Source organism: Leptosomus discolor, chromosome 25, assembly GCF_034619465.1.
Source record: "Leptosomus discolor isolate bLepDis1 chromosome 25, bLepDis1.hap2, whole genome shotgun sequence".
In the NCBI taxonomy this organism is placed as follows: Eukaryota; Metazoa; Chordata; class Aves; order Leptosomiformes; family Leptosomidae; genus Leptosomus; species Leptosomus discolor.
Genome location: NC_141415.1, coordinates 3386032 through 3413949, shown reverse-complemented (window position 1 = coordinate 3413949; position 27918 = coordinate 3386032). Strand labels below are relative to the sequence as shown.

General features: G+C 54.1%; 2 protein-coding genes across 2 annotated transcripts in view; both read right to left on the bottom strand.

Annotated features, from left to right (window-relative positions):
* Positions 1-63: 63 nt before the first annotated feature.
* ITGA2B (integrin subunit alpha 2b) lies at positions 64-8526 on the bottom strand. The gene is given in 32 exon segments (XM_086478172.1): positions 64-297; positions 527-582; positions 585-648; positions 725-832; positions 1039-1152; positions 1317-1427; positions 1527-1679; positions 1751-1853; positions 1922-2002; positions 2123-2202; positions 2322-2414; positions 2564-2711; positions 2796-2866; positions 3441-3554; positions 3793-3944; positions 4046-4101; positions 4222-4329; positions 4424-4469; positions 4561-4743; positions 4916-5124; positions 5258-5310; positions 5703-5762; positions 5862-5905; positions 6137-6184; positions 6272-6400; positions 6594-6639; positions 7141-7190; positions 7273-7438; positions 7520-7617; positions 7697-7827; positions 7906-8117; positions 8368-8526. Coding segments are annotated over 32 exon segments (3342 nt in total). The 3' UTR covers positions 64-201.
* Positions 8527-10684: 2158 nt separating this feature from the next.
* Positions 10685-27918, bottom strand: part of GPATCH8 (G-patch domain containing 8) — a 32806-nt gene continuing 15572 nt past the window's right edge. The window contains exons 4-6 of the mRNA XM_009949680.2: positions 25680-25823; positions 16450-16580; positions 10685-16061 (exon numbers count right to left, since the gene is read on the bottom strand). Coding sequence (XP_009947982.2) covers positions 12212-16061; positions 16450-16580; positions 25680-25823 — 4125 coding nt within the window. The 3' untranslated portion in view covers positions 10685-12211. The remainder of the gene's footprint in view (positions 16062-16449; positions 16581-25679; positions 25824-27918) is intronic.

Here is a 27918-nt window from a genome sequence, read left to right as displayed (position 1 = left end):
TGTCCCCTCCCCAGGTCCGGGGGGGGGGGTTCACCCCAACATCACCCCGCAGGAACCGCCCGGTGCCAGGCCGAGGTTTATTGTCCAGGGGCAGCAGTGGGGTGCTGGGCCCCATGGGCACCCCGGGGTGCTGGGGACATGGGGGCTGGGCTGGGGAACACGTCACGGGATGGGGGCACAGGGGGACACCATGGTACCCCGCTAGCCCTGGGTACTCCCCGAGTCCTGGGCCTGGCAAGGAGCCAGCTCCTGCACGTCCTTCTCGGTCGGTGGCAGTGTCCTCTTGAAGAAACCCATCTGGAAGAGGGACAAGGTGACAGCCCGACCCCAGGACACCCCACGGCATCACCCCCAGGGGACCCCATGGCATCACCCCAAGTGCTGGCCCCCCATCCTGTGCCTGCAGCCCCCACCCCCAGGGCTGGGTCTGCTGTTTCATGAGTCCCTCCAGTGCCATTTAAGTCCCACCACCATGGCAGGGTGTCACCAGTGTCCCTGGTGTGTCATCATCCCCCCACCCACTCACCTTCCACATGAGGAGGATGAGGAGGGTGAGGAGTAGGAGCCCGGCGAGGACCCCAGCACCACCCACCACACTGGCACAGCCCCCTCGCCCCCAGGGCTGGCACGCACGACCTCAGTGACAACCTGCGGAGGGATGGGTGGGTGGCACCACTGCCACCACAGCTTGTCCCTGGGACCCCCGTGCCCATGCTGGCCCTACCGTGGCCTCCCCGGAGGGCAGGACGCGGGGCCGGACGCGGTAGGGCATGGCCGAGGTGTTGAACCAGGCTTGCGACTGGATGAGGAACTGCTTCAGGAGGTGATCCCGCTGGGGACGGCCATGGGGACACGTGGGGACACGTGGGGACACACAGGGACATGGCGCCGGGGTGTTAGCAGCCAACGGGGCACCCATGACCCCACACCCAGGGTCCCCAGGGCTGCTCTCCGCAGGTCCCTGAGGACCTAGCGTGCAGGAGGGGGACATGGCGGGGACACCCTGGGGACACAATGGCACCCAAGAGGGGACAGTACCTGCTGCAGGGTGTCCAGCCAGAGCAGGGCATGGACGCTCACCAGCGCCCGCTGGTCCTTGGCCAGGCTGGGCACCCGGCAGGTGATGGCCACGCACGTGGTGTTGCTGCAGTTCTGTGGGACACGGGCGGGTGTCACCTGACCCAGCACCCCGGGGGGGGGGGGGGGGGGGGGGGGGGGGGGGGGGGGGGGGGGGGGGGGGGGGGGGGGGGGGGGGGGCACCCCACCCACCCCTGCACCCGCTGTGGGCTGCAGGCCCCTGGGGAGCACCCGCTCACCACGGGGATGGGCTGCTCCACCCCAGCGCCCGGCGGCTCCTCCACCTCCCTGCGCTCCCGCTCGTGGGTGCCGTATCGGGGTGCTGCGCCCGTGGGCTGGGGGATCTCCAGCTGGAAGAAGATAAAGGGGGGGGGGGGGGGGCGGCACACCGTCTGGACACCCACCCAGCACCCAATGGGTTGAGCGCCAGCCCCCAGGCAGCACCCTACCTGCTCGGCGTTGAGGCCGGGAGGGTCGGTGCAGTTCATGCCCCCCTCGGTGCCCAGCTCCAGCAGGTAGAACAGGATGCGGCCACCGAGCTGGTTGGGGACGGCGAGGCGCAGGGTGACCCCGCTGACGGTGCTGGGACCCTTGTTGTGGAGCTGTGGGAGGACGGTGAGGTGACACTGGGGAGGAGACAGTCCCCCAGGCACCCACGGGTGCAGCACCCTACCTGGTAGACGTGCTCCACCTTGACGCCATGGTCCTCAAGCCGCCGGCTGCCCTCCACCCTGTGCCAGCTCACCGGCAGCACCGTGGTGGCAGGCAGGGAGTTGCTGGCAGGAGAGTGGGGGTCAGTGTCCCTCCATGGTCCCCCTGGTCCCCTTCCCCTCCAGACCCTCACCCTCGCAGCTCCATCACCGCCTGCGCCTCCACGGGCACCATCACCGTCACCGACGCGTTGGTGGAGCTGGGGCTGTTCTTGCTGCGGGGACACGTCAGGGTGAGGGATGGCCACCGAGTTTGGGGACACACTGAGGCCACCAAATTCCAGGTGCCAGGGTCCCAACAGTGGGTGGGGGACAGGGGCTTGGTACAGTGTCACCTCCGCAGCTGGAGCTGGAAGGTGATGGCATCACCCATGTCCTCCAGCCCAGACACGCTCAGCTCCATGTCCACGGTGATCTGGGAGGGCAGCAGGAGGGTGGGTGGGTGACCCACCACCACCACCATGACCACTGGTCGTGCCCAGCCCTGACACCAGGGTGATGGGCTCAGCGGGGGGACACCCCACATCCCCTTACCCGGGCCCCCGCTTTCATGGGGTTGCCCAACTCGCAGAGCACCACGTGGCTCCCGTTCTCCTTCTTGGGGTTGCAGCTCAGCTTCTCCTGCCCCTGCAGCGGGGGGGACACAGGGAGGTGACACACCATGGACCCCTCCAACCACCCCGCGGACCCACACGGTCCAAGGGCAGGGCATGAAGCCCAACCCCACACGCCCCCCCTGGCACCCCCTGGCACCCATTCCCCCCACCGGCACCCACCGGGATGCTGCTGCGGGCCGCCTGGTAGTGGGTGCCGGGGGGCAGCTGCACCCGCAGCTCGGCCTCGAAGGCGCCTTCGCCCGCGTTGCTGGCGTTGGCGCGCAGGCGCAGCGCGGCCTCCGCCCCGATGAGCAGGCGCCTGCTGGGCCTGGCGGGGGACACCCATGGGGAGAGGGCTCAGCACCCCCGGGGGGACACTGGGCGCCCACCCTCGCCCACCCCGAGCGCTCACGTGTCGGCAGCCAGGCGGAGGTCGGGGACGCAGAGGTTGTCCTCGCCGCAGTCCTCCAGTATGATGTGGGTCTGGGAGGGAGTGGGGGACGGGAGGAGGGGCAGTGGGGGGTCATTGGGGACAAAAGGGGGTACAGAGGGGACATCCCGGGGAGGTATTTGGGACATCAGGGAGGGGAGGAGTAGGTCCCAGGAGGAGATTGGGGACAGTGAGGGGTACAGAGGGGGCATCGTGAGGGAAGGACTGAGTACAAGAGGGGGTACTGGGGTGACATCCTGGGGAGGAATGGGGTGCAAAGGGAACATACCAGGGAGGCACTGGTGACAGCAGCAGGTACTGGGGGGACATCCCAAGGAGGGAGCAGGGACAGCGAGGGGGACATCCCAGGGAGGGACTAGGGACAGTGAAGGGGACTGGATGGACAACCCAAGGAAGGGTCAGGGACGGTGGGGGGTACTGGGGGAACATGCTGGGGTGTGACTGGGGACAGCAGGGAGAACAGGGGCTATGTCCCAGGGAGGGGTTGGGGACACTGGGGACAGGCTGGGGACCGCAAGGTGCAGCGGTGGCAGCGGGTGCCCTGGCCCAACCTTGGGGACAAACCCACCCCGGGGCATCGCGGGATGTCCCCATGTCCCCCCCTACCTGTGCCTGCACCAGGGTGTCCCCGTAGAGCACCAGCCCCGGGGCCTCCCCGCGCAGCGCCAGGCTCAGGCTCAGGGCGACCGGGCTCAGCTTGTCCTTGAAGTCGGCCTCGTCCTGGGGACACCCATGGACAGAGCACCCCGGCAAGGACCCCGTGCCCACCCCGGGTTGGGGACACCACTGTCCCCATCCCTGTCCCCCACCCTCCTTGGGATGGGGACACCGCTGTCCCCATCCCTGTCCCCATCCCAGCTGGGGATCCCACTGTCCCCATCCCTGTCCCCCACCCTCCCTAGGTTGGGGATACCACTGTCCCCACCCGTGCCAGCCCGCCCTGGCACTGTCCCCGTACCCGCAGGTAGGCGGTGAGGTTGTGGCACAGGGGGGGCGTCCCCGGGGCCAGCACCAGTGCCTGGTGCCAGGACGACTGGTGGCCTTGCAGCAGCAGGACCCTCCGGGACAGCCTGGGCTTCAGCCGGTCCAGCTGCAGCTCGGCGTCAAGGTCTGGCAGGACACAGCGGGCAGGGGGGAGCTTGGCACCCATGCCACTCCTGGTGACACCCCAGAGGTGCCCCTTGTCCCCTCTGGGTGACACCAGCACTCACGGATGCTCTGGGGGATGTGCTGGCCCGTCACGCTGACGCACAGCACCACGGGGAAGCTGTGAGGGGGACAGCACCCAGGGGTTCTCAGGGACATGCCGCCATCTGCGGGGTGATGTCCCCACAGCAGTGGTGTCCCCATGGTGGTGGTGTCCCCATGGCGGTGCCCCCCAGCTCACCAGCTGACGTGGGTGGTGGTGGAGCCGGGCAGGACACAGTCCAGGACCTCGGGGTTCAGACCGTCAGGGACACTCAGCTGGGTCCGGGCCACCACCACGGGCTGTCCCCTGGGACACAGGGACAGAGTTGAGGTGCCTGGGGACTCGGGCAGGGACCCCCTGGGATGCAGTTGCCACCAGAGCTGGTGGGACGGGCACTCACCAGTACACGGCCACCTTGGCTGCCCCATAAGCCCCCACCAGCAGATCTGTGGGGACAAGCAGTGGGTTGGTCACAGGGCAGGCGGCACCGGGGTGGCACTGGGGTGGCACAGCGGTGGCCACACGGTTGGGCCGTACCTGGGTAGCCATTGCCGTCCAGGTCGGTGGCACCGCGCAGGGCGAAGCCGAAGGCGGCCGGGCCGGGGAAGGGGCTGTCGAGGCGCTGGGTGGGCACTGGCATCAAACCCTCGCTCTGCCCGCGGAAGATGAAGACCTGCCCGCTGCCACCGTCACCCCCCAACGGGGCACCCACGGCCACGTCTGGGGACATGGGGGAGGTGAGCACCCACCAGGTGACCCATCCCAGTGCCGCCACCCTCCCGGGTGCTCCTGCCTCAGTTTCCCCAATGGTTCAGACTGGGCACTGGGTGGGTGGCACGTCCCCCGGTACAGCCCCTCCATCCCCACCACCCCCGTGCCAGGCTGGTGTTACCGCCGTAGCCGTCCTTGTCCAGGTCCCCGAGGCTGGCGATGGCGGCGGCGAAGCGGCCGTAGGGGTGGGTGCCCGTCAGGATCTGGGGGGGCTGGGTGAGGGGCCGCTGCCCCCCGCCCAGGTAGAGGTAGAGGCGTCCCACCTCGCTGCGCTGGCCGTCGGGGCGCCGGGCCATGTACAGGGGGGCACCCACCAGCATGTCGTCCTGCCTGCGCCCAGCATGGGGGTCAGGGTGCCCAGGTTTGGGGACTGGTGGCACTCAGGGGTGTGCCAGGCAAGGAGGCAGCACCCTAGGGTGCCCCCATGGAGGATGGGGTTCGGGGGGCCAGTCCCAGCTCTCACCCATCCCCATTGACGTCAGCCACGGCCACCGTGTGCCCGAAGTACGATGCCACCTGGAAACGGTCCGAGTTGGGGGGGACAAGGGGGGGTTGTGCCAGGGGCACTGTGAGGCACACTGGGTGCTGGGGGTTTGGGGGGGGGGGGGCAGTTGGGGGTGATGGGGAGTGCTTCAGTGCTATGGGGTGAGGGTCCAGGGGTGCTGTGGAGCACTGAGGGGGGCAGCTGGGTGCTGTGGGGTGACGTGGCAATGGGCAGGGTGGCAGGGGACACCAGCAAGCCGTGGGGTGCTGGAAGGGGATAGCTGGGTAAGGGGGGCACTGGGGGCAGTGGAAGAGGCACTGGGTGTGATTGGGGGGGGGGGGGGGGAATTGTGCTGTGGGGTGATGGCGCGTGGGGCCTGGGAGCAGTGGGTGCTGTGGGGTGGCAGCACAGGGTGGGGGGGTACCTGCTCGCTGGCGATGCCCCGCAGCCGGCGCAGGGTCGCCCCCATACTGAAGATCTCCACCTGCCCAGAGCAGCGTCAGGCCCCGTCCCTGTCCCCAGCCTGGGGTGCCCAGCCGCAGCGGTGTCCCCAACACAGAGCCGGGCACCTGGCACCACTCACCTCACCCCTCGTGTTCCACTTGTTGGGGACCCCCACCACATATTCTGCAGGGGACAAGAGCCCTGAGTGCCCCCACCGTGGTATTGGGGTGGGCACGGGGATACCCCCAGCACTGGGGTAGGTACGGGGGCACAGAGATGGCCAGCACTCTTGAGCTGGCACAACCCCTGTCCCAGAGCCCTTGGGAGAGGAGGGGCACCCCAGAGCCCAAGGGTGCCCAGGACCCGTGTACCCCCACCCAGGTGGCCCTGGCCCTTGCGCCCGCCTGGCCGTACCTTTGGTTTGGGGATCGTTATCAAACTCGCCCACGGCCACCGAGTACCCTGCGGGGAGACGGGCACCGGTGACCCCTGCCATGCCCTGGCGCAAGCCGGCTGTGGGGGCAGGGCTGCCCCATGCCCACTGCTCACCCCGGTACCCGTCCTCATAGTCCGTGGACAGCAGCATCTCCGTGGGACGTCCTGGGCGCTCCGGCCACAGCAGGGACTCGCCATGGAAGCGGGTGAGGATGTCGTCCACCTCCACCAAGTACAGGAGCCCTGGGGGACACTGGGGTGGGCACCAGCACTGACCAGGCACCCACCGGCACCCGCCCTGGGCTGCCAGTGCTGCTGGGGGTGGCACCTATGGGCGTCTCTCATCCTGGGTGCCCTCCTCCTGCTGTGCCCACCCAAAGGTGAGTACAGTGGGACCAGCCAGCCTGGGGGGCAGTGCCCGGCAGGCAGGACTCACCCTTGAAGTAGTACCCGCCGGGGGCACCGAGCACCAGCGCGCCGTCCTGCAGGACAAGCTGGTGTCAGCCTCCACCCTGGGGCACCCTGTCCCTGGCATCTCCCACCCTGGCATCTCCCACGCAATCATCCCCCACCCCAGCATCCCCCACCCAAGTATCCCCCACCCTGACACCCTGACCCCAGCAGCCCCCTCCCCAGCACTCCCACCCAAGCATCTCCCATGCAATTATCCCCCACCCCAGCATCCCCCACCCAAGTATCCCCCACCCTGACACCCTGACCCCAGCAGCCCCCTCCCCAGCACTCCCACCCAAGCATCTCCCACGCAATCATCCCCCACTCCAGCATCCTCCACCCAAGCATCCCCCACCCCGACACCCTCACCCCAGCATCCCCCACCCCAGCATCCCCATCCTCGCATCCCGCCACCCTGGCATCCCCACCCAACACCCAGGTACCATCCCAGCAACACCCTCTGCACCCCTGGCGCACCCCCATGGACACCCCACAGGGATACCCGGGGCCACCCCAAGCCCCCATCTCACCGGGGTGACGGCTGCACTGAAGCCGATCTCGCAGTAGCGCATGTCGAAGGCTGCGGGCACAGGGCTGGGTCAGACCAACCGGGGGGTGGGGGGCACCCCCCGCCCCCACCCCCCCCACCCCCCCGCCCTCACTGTAGTAGCTCTGGCGGTAGGCTCTGGCCATGAGCTGGTCACGACAGGGCGAGTACCAGGCGACGCGCTGCAGCCCAGGGGCCCCCACGAAGCAGACGCCCGTCGGGGTGCGGAAAGCCTCCTGCTGCCCGTCCATCACGTTCCAGTGCTGCAGCGGGGCGCAGGCCTGGGGACAGGGATGGGGACAAGGTGGGTGCCCACCCTGCCGCCACCCAAGGGTGCCCACCCACCCGCCGTGTGCACCCACCACCAGTTTGCCGTCCCAGCTGGTGACGGACGCCCCCAGCCACTGGTGCGACTTGTAGGTGTGGAACTTCAGGGTGTTTTGAATCTCTGTCTCGTTCCCTGGGGGAGTGGGAGAGGGGGAGTGTGCCAGGCCGGCAGCCCCCCCCTGCCCACCCATCATCCCACGGCACCCACGCACCCGTAGTGTCGATGGGGAGGGGGTGGCAGGGGGTCTCGCTGGGGGGCCAGGAGCAGAGGAAGACGGCGCCGGGCTGAGCCACGCCGGGCTGGGAGGTGTTGGCGCGGGGTGCCCCCACCGCCACGCTGGGCCTGGGGTGGGCAGAGCAGGTGTCAGGGTGGGGGGGAAGGGGTGCTGAGCCCAGCCCCGGCACCCTGGTGTCTCCCTACCTGCCCTCGGTCATGTGGAAATCCAGAGCGAAGCCGAAATAGCTGCCAGGGGGTCCCTCATACACGGTGGGGGGGTCCTGGAGGAGCCCCAGGGTCGGGGCCGAGCACAGCCCCCCAAGGAGCAGCAGGGCCCGGAGCAGGGCAGCAGCAGCCCCCATCGCCACCCCAAAATGCAGCCCCGGCACAGCCCACACCAGCATGCCCCTGCTTATCTCAGGGGATGCAGCCGGGAACGGGGATGGGGGACACAGGAAGGGCCCCCCCCGCACGCACAACCACCCCTGACAGGGAGCCAAGGGGGTACGGGGGTGCAGGGGGGGGTGTCCTGCTTTTGGCCAGGGGACAGAGGTGCCTGGCCCAGCTGGCAGAGCAGGGCAGGAGGTGGCAGTGCCCACGGGGGACACGGGGAGGGGTGGGGGGGACAGGGCCATGGCAGGAGGCAGCATAAGAGCCTGTGCCCGCCATCCTTCCGCCGGAGAGCGGGGCCGAACCCAGCTGGGGGCTGTGCCGCAGGGTGCCGCGCCGCAGGGTGCCTATCTTGGGGTGCAGGCAGCCACGGCCCAGCCAGCGGAAGCGCAGCGGCGAGGGGGGGACAGCTGTGGGGTGCAGGGGCCTGTCCATCGTTCCCCCAAGGTCCCCTCCACATGTGGATGGAGCAGACAGGGGGTGGGGGAGGCCTGGCTCCCCACCAGCCCTGGGCATCGCCACTGAACTGTCTCCCCTTCCCCAGGGCAGGGACACCCCAAACCGCTCCCCAGGAGGGAGGGGCCCTGCAACAACGGCCACCCCTGGGTCCCCTTCGGCTTAAGTCAATTGTGGAATTTAAACACAATGAAATTTAAACACAAACTCAAGCTGCCAGGGGCTCCTCCCGCTCACCGGGAGCCGGCGGCAGGGAGAGGCACTGGAGCATCTCGCTGGGAGCCAGCCCCCCCGTGCAGAAACAGGGGGTTCATCCTTTTGATCGACTCCGAAGGTGCAGGTGGGAAGTAAGGCAGGACCATGGGGTGGTCCCAGGGTCTAAGGCAGCTCCCGCCTCTTGGGTGCCGTGGAGTAGCTGCAATCAGAAAGCGGTGGGATTTGCCCAAAGCCGGGGCTGAGCGCAGGCCCAGAGAGGGGAAGGGTTTAGCTGAGCCCGGCTCAGCTCCAGGCCCCCGGGGAGAGGGTGCTGAGCACAGGGGTCTGCTCCTCTTCAGGAGGTCTCTTCCCAGGCTGGCAGCCTTTCTTTTCTCTATCAAATTTCTTAAGTTTCCTGTTTCTTACACTTCCCCTGCTGTCATTCACCCAGGCAAGCCGCTCCTAGGCCACCCGAAAGAGGACAGCCCCAGCCAAGGCGGGTTGCAGCCCGCACCCCAACCCAATTCAGGGCTTTCCATTTTTGCCTTTAAGCAAGCCAGGTCCTTTAGTTAAGAAAGGCCAGGCTGGCGCCGCTCACCCCGAGCCCTCACCTCCTCCGACACTCACTCAGGCCGGCAAATGCCAAGCACGCCCCCCAAAGCAGCAGCAAGCCCCCCAGGCCGGCGGGGGGCACGGCCAGCAACCCTCCACGACACAGAGCCAGCCAAGGCAGCAGCTGCTGAGCCCTCGGCTGCGGAGGTGACGGTGGCAGAAGCACGCTGGCCCCAGCTGCCCGCTCTGCTGGGGGTTAGGGCCACCTCCCAGCAGAAGCAAGCCGAGGGCTCCTACTCCAAATAATGCCCTTTAAAAAAAAAAAAAAAAATTAAAGAGTACATTTTCTCTGCATCCAGCTCAATATCCAATTCAAAGTGGTTTCACCCGATGACCCAAGCATCTAATACTGTTATTTTAGGAAAAAGCCCTGGGCTACGGCGCGATCAGATGCAGCAGCTCCAAGTCGTCTCACGCAACCACACATTTTTTTTTTTTTCCACAAATCATTGGTTTATTAGAAAGGTTTTTTCCCCCTCATTTTACAGCATATATATATATTTATATATATATCTTATGTGACAAAGTTAAATACAGTCTGTTTATGCTTGTTAAGTAATGACAGGTTAATTATTTTAGCACTACTCTGGAAGTCAAAAAAAAAAAACCCCAAGCCCTGACTGCGGTGTGAAGGTGCCAGAACGCGCGCATCGGATCTAGAAGCTAATGAAGCTCAGCACTGAGACGGTAATACTGTATCCTGTTAATTATTTACAGAGAAATTGAGTCCCTTTTTTTGACCGTTGGGTTTCAGCCCAACCTGCTCGAATGCAAAGTTTCTCGTCTGAACCGTGAGGAAGCGCAAGAGTTGTCAATCCCTTCAATCTCTGTTCCCCCCGGGTCTCGGCGCTGCGCTTCAGGAGAGGCCGGGGCAGGGGACGCCGGGCAGCCAGCATGTCCTCCGTGTCCCCTCGCTGCCTGCTCCTGCCTGGCTGGGGGGTAGGAGGGGGTCTGCCTGCTCTGAAACCAGCACCATACGGTGCCCCCAAAACACGAGGAGGACCCGAACCTGGAATTCCCAGGTCTGCGGGGACAGCAGCAGCTCCTCCTGGCGCCATGGGACCAGCTCGTGGGTGGAGAAGCCTCCCACGGTTAGTGCTCCCTGCAGCCAGAGGACGGTGCTGGAAAGAACAGAAATCCCTCACGGAGCACCAGGGCAGGCACAGCCTCGCGGATCGGTCCTAAACCGCCTCTCCCCGCCTGTACGATGGCAAAGGGCGACGGCTGAAAGGCTCGTCCTTCACCAGAAAGTACTGAACTCGCAGCCGGGCTGGCACCCGCAGAGCACCGGGTCAAACCCAGGGGAGAAGAAGAGAGAAAAAAAAAAAAAAAAGAAAAAAAAAAAGGGGGTATTTTATACTCTGGCCACTCCTGAGACTGCCTCCAGTGTCGATTCCCACAAGCAGCTGCCTCAGAAAGCCGAGCGCAGCGTGCCTGGGCTGCTCCCTCCGCAGCGCCCGTCGAGTCACTGGTGTCGCCCACGCACCTCACCTAGTCCAAGTCTCACTTTTTTTTTTTCCTCTTCTGCAAAATGCTAAGTGAAGATTATTATTATTTATTTTATTTTTTTTTTTACATTTTATAGTACATAAAAACTTCAAAAATACATGAGCTTGATAAAATATACATGCTTAGTCATTTTGCATCTAGCTGGAACTATAAAGTTGAACCTTTACAAGTGTCTTATTTCACCTACAGCAAACATATTTACACAAAAGCCACCAGAACAAGTACCACTAAAAGAACTGGCTGTAAAAAATATTATTGCGGTATACTACAAATGTAACCTTTTTATATGAGCTACAAAAAGCAGCATCTTTGTTTACAGAGTTCAGTGCAATTCTTTACATTAAAAAAAAACCCCTATAAATTAATAAGGAAACCATCAGTATCACAGAGGAAAGAATACACTTTACATACCCCGGCCACTCTCCCCAGTCCTCTGTATTGCTTCAATTCCTAAACGGATTTTCCTTCTCTCTCTCATCCGAGTGCCTCTCTCCCAACACCAAGATGGAAGTCAGAGTGATTATTGTTTCCTCCCCTCTCAGGAGAAGAGTGGTCAAAGCCCAGACTGAGGTCGCCAGCCCTGGACCGAGAACCTCCCTCCAGTCCAGAACATCCAGCAGCCGTCGGGGCGCAGCCCTCGCGCAGGAGAATGCTAATGCAGATGGAGAAGGGTCGGAGCTCTGGGCACACACACAGCTCCTCTCTTCGGCTTTAAAGTAAGATCTCACTCCCACCTTTGCTGCTCACCCCAAGAAAAAAAAAAAAACCCAAACCCCAAGAACACAGTGTCAGGGTGCCAAGAGATCTCCCGTAACGCCTGAAAACGGGTACTGGCCCAGCCAAAGCAGGAGCGGCACTGCCCTTCCGTCGGCCTCCTCGCCAGGATCCCCAGCTGTCAGTCATTCCGTGTTTCATCGCTGATTACGAGCCGGATTCAGTCATGCTGACTATTTTAATTAGATGACCTCGTTAAAAGGACTGAAAGACCTATTAAGTGTGTATGAAATCTCATTTATCATATACAAGGTGGCAGAAGGAAGATGACCAAGTGTAAGAATCCAGGGGAAAAAAAAAAGCCTTTCCAAGCGTCTCGCTGGTCTACACGTGAAATGATTCTGGGAGACGAGTGCCGCTACGTGCACGGAGGTGTCGGGGACACAGGACAGCCCCCGGCAGCAGATACACACGACGCTGACAAACCGACCCGCTGCTACCCAGCCCTCGAGCTTCTTTGGCTGCTGAAGAGTGAAAGGAAATTCTCAGGCCTCACCTGCCAGCTGGACCAACTTCAACCCCTTCCCAAAATGCAAAATATTCTCCTTCCTCCAAGGTTACTTCATTTTGTCCTTCATGTGCCGTGGCTGGGTGGATGCTGCAAGTCCTGTCCTGAGAAAATGGGGTGCAGCAAAGGGTGGAGATGTAACGCCGTAGCGGCCGCAGCGGCAGCAGGTCTCGGGGCAAGAAGGGTCGGATAAAGAGCGTGAGGAACCGGATGAAAAGTGAAGGGGCCCGGATGGATGGCTGACGCCGGAATGATGTGGATGGGGTGGCTGGCTAGAAACGTAGCAGGGTGCCCCGGAATAATCGAGTGGGTCAAGTGGGATAACGAAATAGGCGTCAAGTGGGGCTGGGGGATATGATGAACCTGAGCGAGAGGCTGGGGGTGGGGGTGCGGGTGAATGCCGATGGCGGCGGCGGCCGCGGCGGCGTGGTGCTGCAGGATGGCATGCTGCACCGTGGTGATGGAGGTGGCCGACGCCGCCGCCGGCTGCTGAATATGGATGGGCTGCAGGGCAGGCGCTGCCGGCGCCAGGGCCGCCGAGGCAGGGAAGGCCTTGACCTGCTTTGCCAGGAGCTGCTGCTGAATGTGCTGCTGAGCCGCTTGCTGCAGCTTGCTGTACTTCTCCATTTCTTCGGGGGTAAAGGTGATCGGCTGGCTCTCGAGCGGCGCTAGCGAGGAGTCTTCTCCTCCTTCCCGATCCCCTTCAATGCTCGGCTCCCCGCTCTGAGGCACGTAGCCAGGAAAGTGCTCAACATCTGGAACTAAGGGCATCATACTGGTTTCCACCGGGACCGGCTGGTTGCCTCCATCCATAGGTTCTAGCCCATCGCCATCGCTCGGATCCGAGAGGAAGTTGTGCGGCATGACCAGATCTCCAGAGCCAAAGCACTCGGGGAGCGCTGGTGCTTCGAGGGGAATGGACGGCATTTCCACGGCAGGTTCGTCACGTTTCTGCTCATCCAGCGGTTTGTCCTGAATTACCATCACCACTTCCTCCAGGAGAGACTGGGCGGACAACTGAGCCTCCTCAATGCCTTGGGAAACATCCTCGGAATCCGACAGCTCTTGCTCCTCGCCCCTCTCCAAGCCAGAGTCTTCGTATCTTTTGGCGTTTGGTTTTCGAACGGTTGGCAGTTTCCCAATTAAGGGGAGAACCGGTTTGTTGCCCAAGGACGGAGGAAGTTTTGGGCCAAAGTAGCCCTGAGGAGGATCTTTGAGCTTTATGCCCACCTTGTTTGCCCCTGCCAGCATCTCGTCAGCGACGCAGGGCTTCTTCTCAACCTTCCTGGACTGAATCTTTTCCAGGAGAAGTTTTGCAGTGACGGAGTTTCTCTCCTCTGGACTGCAGTCACCTTCCGAGGTCCGCCCCGTGCCAGAGCTGCTGCTGTTTTGGGAGAGCGAGCCAGATCCTTTCAGATCCTCTCCTTTGCCATCCTCTTTCTTCAGCGACGATCCTTCACTTCGGCCCGTCCGGAAATAGTGAGGAGATTGCGAGCGATAGATTTTGGACCTGATGAAGTCTCTTCGCCCAGACCTCCTCTCTTCGGGGCTCTCGTGGCCTCGAGAGCCCTTTCGCGAGAGAGACCTCTGCGAGTGGCTCCTCGTGCTGCGGCTGCGATCCCTGCTGTAGCTGCGGCTCCGTTTCCAGCTGCGCCCCGTGACGCTCCGGCTTCTCCTCTTGCTTCGGCTGCGGCTGCAGCTGCTGCTGCGCGTTCTGCCCCGGCTCCTTGTTCTCGACCTGCCTCGCGGGTGGGTTCGGCTCCTGCTTCGACTCCTCGACCTGCTCCTACTCGAGCTGTAGTCATCTTCAGAAGAAGAATACTTGCGCCGCTTCGATCTGTGATTTGAGCTGTTGTAGTCAGAGTCGTCCTCCGAGTCGTGGGACCGCTTCGAATGGCACCTGGAGCGGTCACTGTAATCGCTGTAGCTGTCATCCGAGTAACTTCTCCGACGGCTGTACCGGCTGTGGTCCGAGGAAGCGTCAGAGCTGGTCGAGTAGGACCTGTGAGAGGAGTGCCTCCGCCCCGACCTCGAGCGGCTCCTGGAGTGGTCGCTGCCGGAGTCGTAGTCGTCGCTGTACTGCGACGGGGATTTCTGCCGGCAGTGCTTCCTGTGAGAGCCCTCGTCGCTGTCGTAGTCCCCGCTGCTCTGCCGGCTCCTGCGGCCGGTCCTGCCCAGGGAAGGAGCCGAGCACCGTCGCCTCCAAGCCGGGAACTGCTGCAGGTCAGCCTTGTGTTTTTTGCTACCATGCTCTTGGCAGGAGTTACCACCGTCCTCCTTCTTCGCGCTGCTTCCCTCTTCAGCAGACAGAGACTTCCTCTGGGACTCCTGGGAGCACCGCTTCTTCTTCTGGAAATGGCTGCAGTCTTCAGACAGTTCGGCTTTTAGCGCTCGTTCCGATTCATTAGAAAGAGAGGATTTGCCTTTTTTGTGTCTGTGTCTTTTCCGTTTCTTGGGTTTCTCTTCCCCCAGGTCAGTTTTTCGGCCCTTCTCGTCAGCTTCCTCCTTGTGTTTACGTTTGTGTTTGCTGGACTTTTTGTGCTTCTTTTTCTTTTTGTGTTTATGGGATCTTCCAGATTTGCTCTTACCAGCTATGCTCTTACTACTGTCCTCTCCCTCTCCCTTACCGAGGCTTGCCAAGCTGCACTCCTGCTTGTTCTGGGAGCCGCACGTGGACAGAGATTTGTTTTCCATTTTCAGAGCAGAACTGTTAGCTGCGCTTTCTGCCTCCTTGGGTTTGCTTATCTCGCCCGATTCCGTGCTCTGAACGTTTTCTTTACAAAGCCCCCCTGGATCCTTAGACTTCTCTGCCCCTTTACCTTTAGCATCTTTGTTGCGAGAGAGCTTGAAGTCAAAATACAGGGGGTTACAGCTGTACGAAACGGATGGTTCTGCTTTGGTAAATATGAGAAGCTCTGAAGGCCACTGGAGAGTCGTGCTCTCATCTTTACTCAGAACAGGGAAAAAAGGTCCTGTCGGATGCTTTGGTCCTTCAGAGACATCTTTACAGCCTGAGACAGGCTGAGCGACTTCCTTAGTAGTGTCTGGCTCAGGGAGGCTGCTCTCTGGAAGGCGCTTGCTCTCCTGCATACTCACATTTTCTAGGGCTTCTTTTAGCTCTGTTTTGCTCTGCTGAGCTGCAGTTTCAGTAGTACTCGGCTCCTTCTGCTGCCCTGTGCTCTCAGCAGCCTTCTCCACGTGCTTGCCCGGTTTGGGTTTTGGAGAACTACCCTTTTTAACTTCATGCGTGTTTTTTTTGTTCACATTTTCAGCTTCCATTTGTTCGGTAGACTTCATGAAAAGCAGGAATTGAAAGTTAGGCTTTACTTTACAGTGGGCTGGGGGAATATAGTGGTAGTATTCTGGTTCAACTGCCATTGGTCCATCTTCTCGTCTCATCTTTTTCAGTTTAGATAACGTAGTGGTCAGAGACCCGCTGTCTTTGTCATGTTGGTCATCCTCCTCCGCCTTGCCGTCAGAATTAGTTGTGCTTTCGCCCTCACCAGATCTCTGCAGGCTCCCTGCATCCGAGGACCCTCTCTCATCAGCTTTTGCTCCATCTGCAGAACTTGATTCTTCCACGTGGTCCTTGAAAACGGAAGCTATGGTCTCAAGCTTCACCGGAGTCTTCTTAGCAAATGAAAACGACACGCCTATCTTCTGCAGCGGAGTTCCCAAAGTGCTCTTAATGCCGAAGCTGATGGCTTGCGCTGTCTGGATGGGCATTTGGCTTGGCATAAGAGAGCCACCGACTTGTCCCGTGGTTAGGAAACCTCTGTCCATAGTCATCTCTGTAGCCTGGCCAGACGTCGTCTGGATGAAAGAGCTGCTGTTGGCTGCAGAATCGTCATCATCTCCACCCTCCTCATCCACAGCCACCGTGGTGGTTCTGAACATGGGTCCACTTCCAGGAGCACTGCATGAACGAGTTAGAACAGAGAAAAACAGCTGAGTGCCATTTGTATACCTCTGCAGCTGGATTCATGCCTCATCTAAAACAGTCTTTTACACTTTTCAAGCACTCTTGTATCCAGAAATCCACACTAAAATGCATTATACAGCTTCAATTTTTTAATAATATTAAAAAAACGAAGAAAACCTATTGCTGGATAAAGCAATTTGGGGATGCTCTGGGCTACCCGTTTAGCGAATTCACTCCTACCAAAACCACAGCACGAGGCCAAACTTCAGCGTGAAACTTTGCCCCTAAAACTCGCGCAGGATTCCAGGAGCCAGACGGCAGCGCAGAGGGCAGGACCCCCGCGCACGCGCTCCCAGGGGGCTCGGGGTGCACCCGCACTCACCATTCCGGCTGCCTCCGCTGTTCAGCCAGTTCGTGGAGCCGCCGGAGCGCCTTCTCCTGCTTCCTTTCATCTTTACGCGATCTCGAAGAGACATTGCGAGCAAATTCCCTTTGCTTGAGATCTTTCAACCTCTGAGGCAAAAGAAGGCAGGAACAGGTCAGGCAAAAGCCGCCTGTGGTTAAGTGTTCGAAAGCGCGGAAAGCCCCTCCCCAGTAACATTTATTGAGCTAGGATGGAGCAAGAGCATCTTAGCTCAACAAACCCAACGGAGCACGTTGCCATCCCCCCAGCAGCTAAATGAAGAGACAACTGTTGATCGCTTTTGGCTATGACTTCGAGCCTGTGCATACGCATTTCCAGTCAACACTACTGGTTTTCTTTAGCATGTGCAATAAAGCTGATTTCAAAGCAACACGCAGATTTTGGAAGGAAAAGGAAAAAAAGAAAAAGGACGGTTTACTTTGCTGCTCTTGCAGGGCGCACATGTACTGGACAAACAGGGCATGAGAGAAGTCTTAATAGCACGGGCCAGAGGACGGAAAGGGATTAGCTGGTGCGAGAGAGTTACCCGGGTATCGTATCTTACAAAAGCAATGTACAAATTACATTGGAGAAGGTGCCAAAAATCCCATGCAAACGATTCCGGTAAGCAAATAAATAATACAACATACACCACAAAGAGTTACTTGCTTTCCTGACAGTAGTTCTGAGTCTCTCAAGAAACAAAATGCTCTAAAATGCAGTGGGGTGTTGAGGGGGGGATGGGGGGGTGTTTGAATACTTTAGAGGGCAGAAACACTAAGTTCCCCAGAAATCTGATCATATGAGGAAGTAAAACCAAACCCAAGGAATTTCAAACATCATAACATCACTGGAAAATCTAGATATCCAATTCTAATAGAAATCCAACATCCAAGACTTCAGAAAAATTTTGAAAGCCTTTGTCTCAAAGCACTAGGAAGGGGCTGCTGTTTTTTTCTTTGAATACATGTGAAAATTCACCAGGCATGTTTTTAGAGCGCTATACAGAAGTTTAAGTAACAGAAAGCAGCAAAGACAGACCTCTACCATCCCAAGGGATTAATTTTTCTTTTTTTGGTGCACAATTTGACACCCTTTCAAAAGGCCCAATTCCAGAAAGCATCATGTACCCAGCTTTTTGAAGAAGTTTCCTGTTTTTCAGGCATTTCGTGAAGGGTCTGAAAGACTTAACGGTACTCAAAGCAGGAGTCACTTTAGAAAAATTCTTGTACAAGATGTACAAATCCTTGGTGAATTCTACATATACCTTCGGGCTGGCTGACTCTGCCTCTTCAGTGGAGCGGAGTCAGACCAGTACACACAGAAAGAGTGGATCTGCAAACTAACCCAAATCAGAGGAATTAAGTTGGCCCAATGTAAAGAGAACATTGCTTTGTGAATAAGGGAGAGATTTGACAAGACAGAGGATTCTCTTACCTAATCATATTTACTAAATGTGGTTGAGCGTTACCAAAATCAGAGGGAAGACACACAAAAAAAAATACAGCTATAGACACTAGTAGAAAGAAACTCACTCTTGTGATCTGGACTCCAAAATTAGAAGGGTTTGCTTTCAATACATCAGCTGAAAACGTCACATCACAAAGAAAAAAAGAAAGTAAAAATATAACAAGAGTGGAAGAGAGGGGAAAAAAATAAAAAGCAAGCATTACTACACAGGCTGTGGGTGTGTCTGTGAGCTATTCTACAGAGGAGGAGCCGAGCCAGCGGAGCTACAAGATCGAGCTCAGGGAGTCTGGAGCAGAAGGGGGGACGCACATACACAAACACACACAGACACAGCAATGATCCCACCTGAACAACAGAGCTACTTTCACCAGGACAAGTAAAGGGCTCAAGGGTTTTGTGGTGTATGTTCAATGTCGAATAGTAAATTTTTTTTTTCCAAGAGAGAGGAAAAAGAAAAAGTGGACTAAGCAATGCTATCAGCTTTTTTCATGCTGATCTAAAAAGCGTATCTAAAATGCTCCAGGAAGTTAAAGTCACCAACAGCTGACAAAACTATTTAACTGGGGTCTGATGCCAAGTCTCTACATCACTCATCCATTTGGAAAAAAAAAAAATACGACCCAGCTATTTACAACAGCAGGGAACTGTGACCTTTTACTTTAAAGAGGAAGGTGCAATGGTGCACTCGGACACCCACCCCCCAGACAAGGCCTTAAATGTCTCCCCGTGAAATAAAACGGGCTCAAAGTCAGTTGATAACAATGCAGCTGCCCGCAGTGCAATCCTGCCTTCAGTACAACGGACCATTTCAACGAAAACAGAATTAAATGGCCACTTCCCTAAATGCTGACCTTTGTGCCTCTGCTCCCCTAAACCTCCCACTCTCAACACTCAGACGTGATGAAGCAAATGAACCACCCCGATGCACTGCGACCCCAGAACATGCACTACACAAGACCCAGCCACGCCGCTACCTGCGCCTTTTAAGAGGATAAACCTCTGACCGTGGTTTCAAGACTGCTGAGAATTTATTACTCCCCAAATTGGGGAAAGGTTGGTCCGATTTTACAAAGGACCATGAGATCTCAAGGTTGAGTTTCTTTTTGTCCCACAGGGGCCACAAGGAAGAAGGGTCTTGCTGGGTAAGTACGGGATAGAAAACGGCACCACGCCGTCTCCCTGGGAAGGTACAAAACGGAACATAACGTAGCTCAGCATCTTTGACCGACCTACAACGATGCATCTACCATCAGAAATGGTTTCTCAGGTTTGCAAGGAGCCACGTTCCAAGAAACCTGGCTGGACCACATTATCTTACACAGATAAAACCTGGGGTAGGGGAAGGAGGGACGACAGAAGACCAGATTGCTCATCTGTAAAAACAAATCACTACAAGGCCCCGTTTGCAGGCAGCGGATTAACACTGAACTTTTAAAACAGCCAGAACTTTTCAAAATATCCTGTCAGGATAACTGTTACCTCACTCATTGTTTCAAGCGTATAACTGAATCCAGTCATTTATCCATGCAAAGAGCAGTGGATAACCAGTTAACTACAGCCATCCTACCCTCCTCCCCCAAACCTAACTGGGGTGAAGCAATAAAAAGCCCAAAGTACAATTTCACAGCAGCAGGAGGAGTATATCGAAGCAATGAAATGCTTTTCAGCACACCCCAGGTCCCAGCCTTCCCAGAAAGCTATTTGAACTAAATCGATATTTAAGCTAGGCTTACACTAAAGAAATTTCCATCTAATCCTTCGGCAAGTGTTCATTATTCTAATCCTCCAAAATCTCTAAATGACTTTTTGGACCGCACCATATGTGTGGGTGTTCAGAGGCTGGACAGCCGCGGGAGGAGAGTCGCACAGCTGTCCCTTCCCCCAACACAGCCAAGAAATTTAAACAAGAATTTAAGGGAGCCACTCAACCATCCTCAGGGAGCTTCTCCCCACCAACTAAGGAAAAGGAGCCCTGGGAACCCATCATGCTGGGGTGAAACCAGCCTTTTTAAGTCTTCCCACAGTGCTCAGCAAGACTGTAATTTCTTCAACAGGATCAGAGCCACCAACCTGTATTAAATCAAACATACAGCTTCATGCTACTACAGGATTCAAAAATTAGGAAGCATTTTTCCTTCACAGGCCATGTGTTTTCTGAGGAAGCAGAGGGTTTATCTAAGCAGCAACGCATTTACAAACTGTAGGATGATAGTGACCATGAAGCCAAGGAATATTATTCTGCTGGTTTACTACAGCTACAAGAAGGGCCACATCAGTCAGCCCAGTGACCAGCAACAGGGACACAAATCACTAGCACTTAAAGTTTGTCCAAATTTGTGCACGCTGGAAGGAGTACTTCACTACCTCCAGCCTTCCTTCAGCTTGGTATTGTGTTTTATTAATAGCTGCCACCCACCTCAGCTTTGTAACAAAGAATAGTATTTTAAGTTTTCAGCCTTGTTTCTAACAAAATTACTAAGAAGTCTATAAATTTCAATGGGAGTGCAAATCGAGCTCTTAAAGAACGGGTTTTCTATGAAATCCAGAGCTAACCTCAGTACTCCAGCACAAAGAGGCTACGGTAACGGATTATCTCCTGATCACTGTAGAGCTCAGGAGGGGCCAAATTGGCATACGACGCCGTTACCTTACAGTTCTCTTCAAATCGGCTTAAATAAGCTGCACTGCGGCACCGTTTAAAAGCCGCAGAGAGAGCCCCTCACAGACAAGTGAAAGTGGCTAAATAAAAGCGGGACGATCAGGGGTCAGAAACTGCCGTAACAAGAAGAAACTCAGCGCACGCTGTGGCAACCGTGCATGAGATCTTGCTGGCGAGGTGGTATCGTGGTAAGACCTGGCCAGTACCCAACTGGAGCACGTCACTTTTTGGGTTCAGGACCAGCAGTAAATGGAGTTTCTCAATTTAAGTTCACAAAGCCATGCAATTTTGCTGAACCGAGGCCTATTTGAGGGGCATTCTTTGCCTAAAATTGCAAAGCAAAAAGAAATCACGTCATCCTCATCCTCATCATCATCATCATAATAACAGCCCTCCGCTACACTGCTTTACTAGCCCTGAAGACCTCAGACTTTCACGACAAACCTGACGTTCAGGCTAGAACTGGATCCATGTACAGCGAGATTTCTGCATTGGCTTGAGACAGGAGGCAGCTCATGTGACAGCACAATCCCATTAGAGCCTACTCCTCCCCTGCTATTGTTCTCCAGTCTCTCTGCCAATCCCTATTAAATAAAATAATAATGTACTTTTCATTACATGCCAGCAGATTTCTGGCTTTCTGAACTTTTGACGTACGCTCAATTCTTTGCCACAAAAGCTTCTGGGAGTGAACTGCACCATTAGCTAAACACGAGCTCAAAGGATGGCAACTTTTATAATTTTATATAAGTGAGAACACAAGCCTTGATTATTTTTCATAATCAACATTCTTTGCACGCTTGTAACTGAAGTGAAAAGAGCAGAGGGGAAATGGCACGCAACTGCAGTTTTATTTCATCTTAATTTCTTCCCTGACACCTCATTTTCAGCTTAGGAAAATATACCACGCGTTAACGCGACAGAGATAACCCGATGACACGAGCCTTCAGGAGGCGAGCGTCGCTCCTAATAGCCATGTCCAGGACTTGCACACTGAATTCTTGTTTTACTGAACACTCTCCAAATGTGTTTGCCATCAGCAAATGAGCAGCTGCACAGCTAAAACTGGGCTAAGAAAAATACCACGGGTTTTTTGAGGGTAAAGCATTTCTGGAGTAGAAAAGCCTCCTATGTAACACCAAGTATCTCGGAGATTCTCTCTTCAGTCTTCTACATTCAAGCTGTGCTTGAAGATACAAGTTGTTGGGAAGCACAAGTCCAATTCTTCCCAAACCAGGAAGTTTTGGGTTTGGATTTAGAGTACTTGTCAACTACAGCCGTGACCATGTTGGTAATTTTATTGTGCTTTAAACAGATCCTTCCCCCTCGGCATTAGAAGCAAAAATCCAGATAATTAGGGCATGAAGAGAACTGCAGATCTATACTTCTGGTTCTTAGCTCCACCCTCTTTCCAAAGAACTTCTTTATGGAAATACATTCCCTTTGTCCTTTTACAAAGGGAATCTATGCAGAATTAATCACCTACACCTCCAAAATGCCACACATTTAGAAGTAAAACGAAATCTACATGAAAGACTGCATTTCAATGCTGGTTAGTGTTCTCACAGTTAACCTGGCAGAAGGTCACACAGGAACATGTTTGGTTTTCACACTGAATTCAGAAGGTGAATGGTTTCATTCTGTTGGGTCAGTGACTCAGTAAAGAGCTCAACCCTTCATCAGGCATGCTAGCAGGAAAGAGGTGAGATTCTGTAAGCAAGTCCTTGGATGAAGTTAAAAACCCCAACCAGTAAAAGCTGACTAACTGCTGCGTTACTTACACGTATGAGAACTCCGAGGGTAACAACTTTTGCAGCTGCTCTAAGCGATGGGCAACACAGATCAGGTTTATTGATACGACACACAACCAGGTACCACCCCGAGAAGGTGACCCACATCCATCTTCATACTAATCTAACATGAAGTAGTCTATCTTGATATCAAACCCCCAAACAGAATTAAGGCCCACTGGGATGTAATGCCCTAAGGACACACTCCCACGTATCCTAGGACAAGCATCCGGACATCCCCTATCTGCAGGAAGGCAGCGCAAAAATACAGAGTCCATCTTCAGCACCCAAGTTCCTCGCCACCTTCAGGAGAAGTTTTCTTTCTACATTTGCCTGCTTTTGCAGTTGTCTGGTAACTGTTATTATTCCCTTGACAGTCAGGACTGTGCAACACCAGCGGCGGGGGTCCTTCATAAGCTGCAGTCCTTCTCAGTGCCAGGCTCATGATGATACAACTAAAAAACCCGGGTATCAGCAGCTTCCCAGGGTACCAAAAGTTCTGACGTCTGTGGTTACAGCCTTTTTCAGTTGCCCACCGAAGGATCTTTAAGGGAACTGAGTTTATTTTTCCTCTTGCACTGCCACCCGTATGAACTCAAGTTGCTTTTAGTCCTCTGGCTTCCCGAGAGGGACTGACCATTTGGCGAATAGATAGGGGTACTGTTCCTTAAAACATCTGTACTTCTCATTTCAAGTATTGATCTAATTAAAAAATAAAATCTAAGGAACAACATCGTCCACCAACAAGATGTTTAAAATACAATGACTTGAACAGGCCAATGGTCTATGATAATAAATTGAAGATTATTTTCCCAATTAAGGTGACCTACAAATACTGCCTTTTGGCTAGAAACTTGGTGTTGAGGTCGATTCAGACATATCCAAATGCTATATGAAACCAGTATAGTCAGGAAATAATAATAATAAAACCTCCCCTTTAATTGTTTGGTGTTGACAGGGTGGTGGGTGCAAAATTTATCCGGTAGGGATCAATACACTTACCTATCGTCCCTGTTTCGCAATAATCCTGAGTTCCTTCCTGGAATACAAGACAGCGTCTTTATAACTCGGGAGCGGAAAGGGATCTGAGGATGGAACATCTATTTACAGGGACAGCCTAATGCTCGCTGAGCCACAGAAGGAATAAGCAAACACTTCAATGTCGTGCGTATGTGTAACTAAAAATACTTAAAAGCAAAAACGATCCAGTGGAAATCTGTTCAACAAGCTAAGAAAAAGGCAAAAATGAAGCAGTGCTGCCTCGAGAATTACCACTGAGAAGACAAAACATTGCTTATAATATATACCAAGCCGGTTTGCTGTAATTATCTAGGATACTGTAATATCTCATCTTTCCAAGAAAGCCTACTGATTAGCCTACTCTTAAGAAAACTTGACATTTTTCCTCAAAAAATTTATGTTAGCCTTTATGTAACCTTTTGTCCAAAGAGGCAAAATATGAAACGCCAACGTGCAGTGTATTACTGCGTTGCTGGCTTTTAACTGCCTTAAAATTTGGAACAGACTGTTAGAAATGAGCCTATCTTGAGCGGTAACGGACAACAGAAGGGAGATAGTGTTACTTATGCAAATTTACCTTCATTATTTCTAGGTAGTTTCAAGCTCACTTACTGAACACTGACCCACCAGCACGACACACATTTCAGCATGACATAAAGCTGGACAAGCAATTTTTTCCCTAAGCAAAGCACGATTGCTTCTTTGTTTAAATCCCTGTGTAACTACAAATTAATGCTGGGTGACGTAGCGAGAGTTTGAAGGCTCATTTTCTCCAAAGCCTGCCTGAAGTTACTGCAATGGATGCAAATTACCCGAGAACATCAATTCCTTTAAAAATAATCAGCAGTACGAAGCACCCCCAAATCCTTTCCACTGATGAGAAGATTACACCACCCTGCGTGTCCCCAAGACATTTTTCTTTCAGGTCACTCTTCTTGCACTCCTGCTGATGACTTCTTTTGTACCAAGGAGGGGTGGTTGCTTTCCACAGGTTTGTTTCTTCTTCCACCACAACTTTAGACACTAGGAAAGCTCTCAGCCTGGCCAACTGCATGTCAGTCCCCCTATTAATCACCCAAGGGCTTTCAACAGGAGTTGACATAATCATACTGCATCACCACGCTGTAAGAATGTGACACAAACAGGTCCTTCCACCTCCTAAATAGATGCATGTAATTGCACTTGAGTTTCAACCAAGCTGATGGAAAACTTGGGACGAAGCACACTGCTATCGGGTATCACGACTGCGCCCCCGGCTCGGTCAAAGCAGCCCGTTTTCCCAATACAAACAAAATGAATGAATTTCTGCTCTTGATTCTATTAAACCACACTTCACCACAGTACTCAAACAGAGAATTCCCATTAAGCCTCCCTCAGTGAATTTACTGTGAACTATCGCACCCTATACTTAACACACAGGGGGGTGGGGGGGATATCATACTCTGTAATGCCATATTCTTGGTTTTAAACTGTTGCTTCACTGCTATTTTGCAAGATCTAGTACTCTACAGCACATCCTCCAGAAGTTATCAGCAATTCAATGACTGCATTTCTAAAATTTATGACTAGGAGTATCGAAAACCCTCCTTTGAGCAATTTCATCTCTAGACGAGCACAACCCTGCTATCTGCTGTGCATTTACATCTCATTTAGCAGCTTCAAACGGGCAACTAAATCAGGCTAACACATGGACTTGTATTATTTACTGTGCAGTGTGAAGTATCGTGTAGCTACTACGGTACAGCCCTGCCTTGGGACCAAAGCCAGCTCCACACAGATTCTGAATCCACCTTCTCCTCAGGATTACAGAATTTGCAAAGTGCTCCTGTTTTCACGACCCTCTCACACAGCCCATTCTTTCCCAGTCTGTTTTCAGTAACGTGACAGAACACAGACTAAAGCATTAAAATGCGCACACGTGGCGTATCATCAGTCTCCAAAGTCGTGCTCTGTTAAAAGCTGATGCAAACTGGGAGCCATCCTTACCCACGGGTACTCTTCCCAGTTTACCAGCAGCCCATTCCTGTTTGTGGGTCATTCAAAATGGGGCCCCTTGATGCCAACCATGGGTTGGGGTTTTTTGTTTGTTCTTTTGGATTTTTTTGTTTTAAATGTATGGCAGGTGTAAGAACCTTAGCCAGTGACATAAAACACCTATTCCTGGGGCTAAAAGGAAAATAGATACATTGGGGAAATTCAAAGTATTAACCACAAACAAGTCCGCTGCAATGAACAGAGAAGCGATGAACGTGCTGTCAACACTTGTTTACCTGCTTGTGAGCATGATCGTAAGAGTTTATGTGGTTGTCAAACTCCTGATGCTTTTGATACTGCTTGTCACAGAGTTCACAGTAGAAGTTTGCTCTGAGGTCTTCCAAAGCCTTGGCAATTGCCTTTTCTTTATCAACGTAATCCTGCAAAATTAACGAAAAAATGCTTCTGTTAAACTTCCTGTAAAACAAATTGGAAGATGATGAAGTAGTCCTTTGAGGAAAAATAGTTTTTAAGAAAACCTTTGCATACACCAATGATTATACCTATTAAGCTGACCACTCTTTGCATATTAAAAGGTCTGAAGGATAAACTTTGCAATATCTAGCTTTGACTGAGTTTCCCAACACAGAACATAATCTTGCCATTAGCAGAGGTATCAGCAAAAGGAGACTGCTTAAAAAAAAGAAATCCAGTGCTGATGGCAGGAAGGCAGTTTTGCAGCTGCAAGAGGAGAGCCTGCTGGATTGTCTCGAGATAAAACGAGGGGCTCAAAGCCTCAAGCTAACACATAAACAAACTGGCAGCTGCCTGCTCGCCTAAGATGCACAAAGGACACACCAAACCAAGGAAGATCACTGCTTTTGGAACAGAATCTTAGAACTTTAACTGACGATACTTCCTCCATTTTGAGTGCTAACAGATGTCTGCTTGATCGCAGTTTGTCTGCAATTCAATAGGGAGGAATGCAGATCCACGGCTGGGAAAGCACAGTTCGGAAACCGTTGAGTCTAATCCACCTCAGTGTAATTTTTCAGCCAAAGAAATCTTCCCAAGAGCAATGCTGTCCAGTAAGCTGAGCTCAAATACTACCATTACCTGGGAAGGGGTACAGGTAGTTGTCACTTAATAAAAGAGCAGGGGGAGATCGCTTCTGAGGTTGCAGACAGTATTTTTTTTCCTTACATAATTCAACTTTTGTATAGGTGCAAAACCAAGCCTCCAGGTAAAGGTGAGGTGGCTGAATTGGCAATGGTGACAGCCTCCCCTCTTCTGCTATAAAGCAAAGCAGCAGCTTTTAGATTGGCAGAGTCAAAAAGTTCTGGGGTTCCGTGGGAATCCCAGTCCCTCAAGTGGCTGTAAGGGCTCGGAGTCCAAGTCCTGGAAGTGAGCCTGTGCTGCTCTGAGCCCCGGCCCCTGGGCACAGCCGCAGCGGTGCAGACCTGGGGGGCTCTGAAACACACCCAATGCTGACACACACTGATCTCGGGGCTAAGCAGCTTCTTCCTCTGGCCAGGTCGTTTCAATTACACTCCCACCAGCAAAATCGATAAAACATCGCCACTCCTTACAAGAAAGCTGGGGAAGGTTTACCTTGACAAGATGGAAGCACTTAAACTGATGTATAGAAAAAAAAAGCTACAAATGCAGCATTACAAAGTGTGTTGTACTAACATCAGCATACCCCACAGAGCTATTTACCATTTGCGTTTCAAATGGAATAGAGGGAAACTATGCAAGGAAAAAATAGCCTAACATTTGAGAAAAAGCATCTCAGAGTTTAAGTTTCTGTCTTCAATACAAACTTCTTATGGGAAATCTCCTTGCATTAGCAAGGGGAACTAGCAAACATTTAAAAAGGCTGTATTATGAAAGCTTTTTTCCTTTTTTTTTTTTTTTAAGATCTTGTTCAAGGCAAAATGGTTTATCTCCCAGTTACCACATCAAAATTACATTAAAACAACATCACTGAGCATGTTTTCTACAATGCAAAATTCATGTAAAAAAATTTCAACGCTTGGCAGAGGGGGGAAGCTGAAAATTCTACTGCTAAAAGGTTAGAATTTTTTTCAATTTAAAGCACCATTGACCTTCTAAAATCAAAAAATACCTATTTCAAGTCCCTGCTTCCATCTATTACCAGAGGCCCTTGTTAAGAAGAAGAAGGAAAAAAAAAAAAAAAAAAAATCAACAAAACTGTCTAGAGGTTTGAGCCTGAAGCAGGTCTCCGGGAAGACAAGAAAGGAAAACAGAGCAGCATGAGATCCAGAAAACAATGACATTTAAAGTTCCTCTGAAACCCTGAACAAGCTTCCTGCGCCATGTGTAGGTTTTTTCAGAAAGCATCCTGTGGCTAGACAATGAGAACACAGCCCCAGACTGATCAGCATCTATACAAAAGAAGGGAATTAAAGAACATTTCTTGCTTGCTTCTTGGTTGCTGAGTTATCTGAAATTCCTTTGAGACTCACTGAATGGCTAATCAGGATGCGGCCACAGTTGGCAATTACATAATGG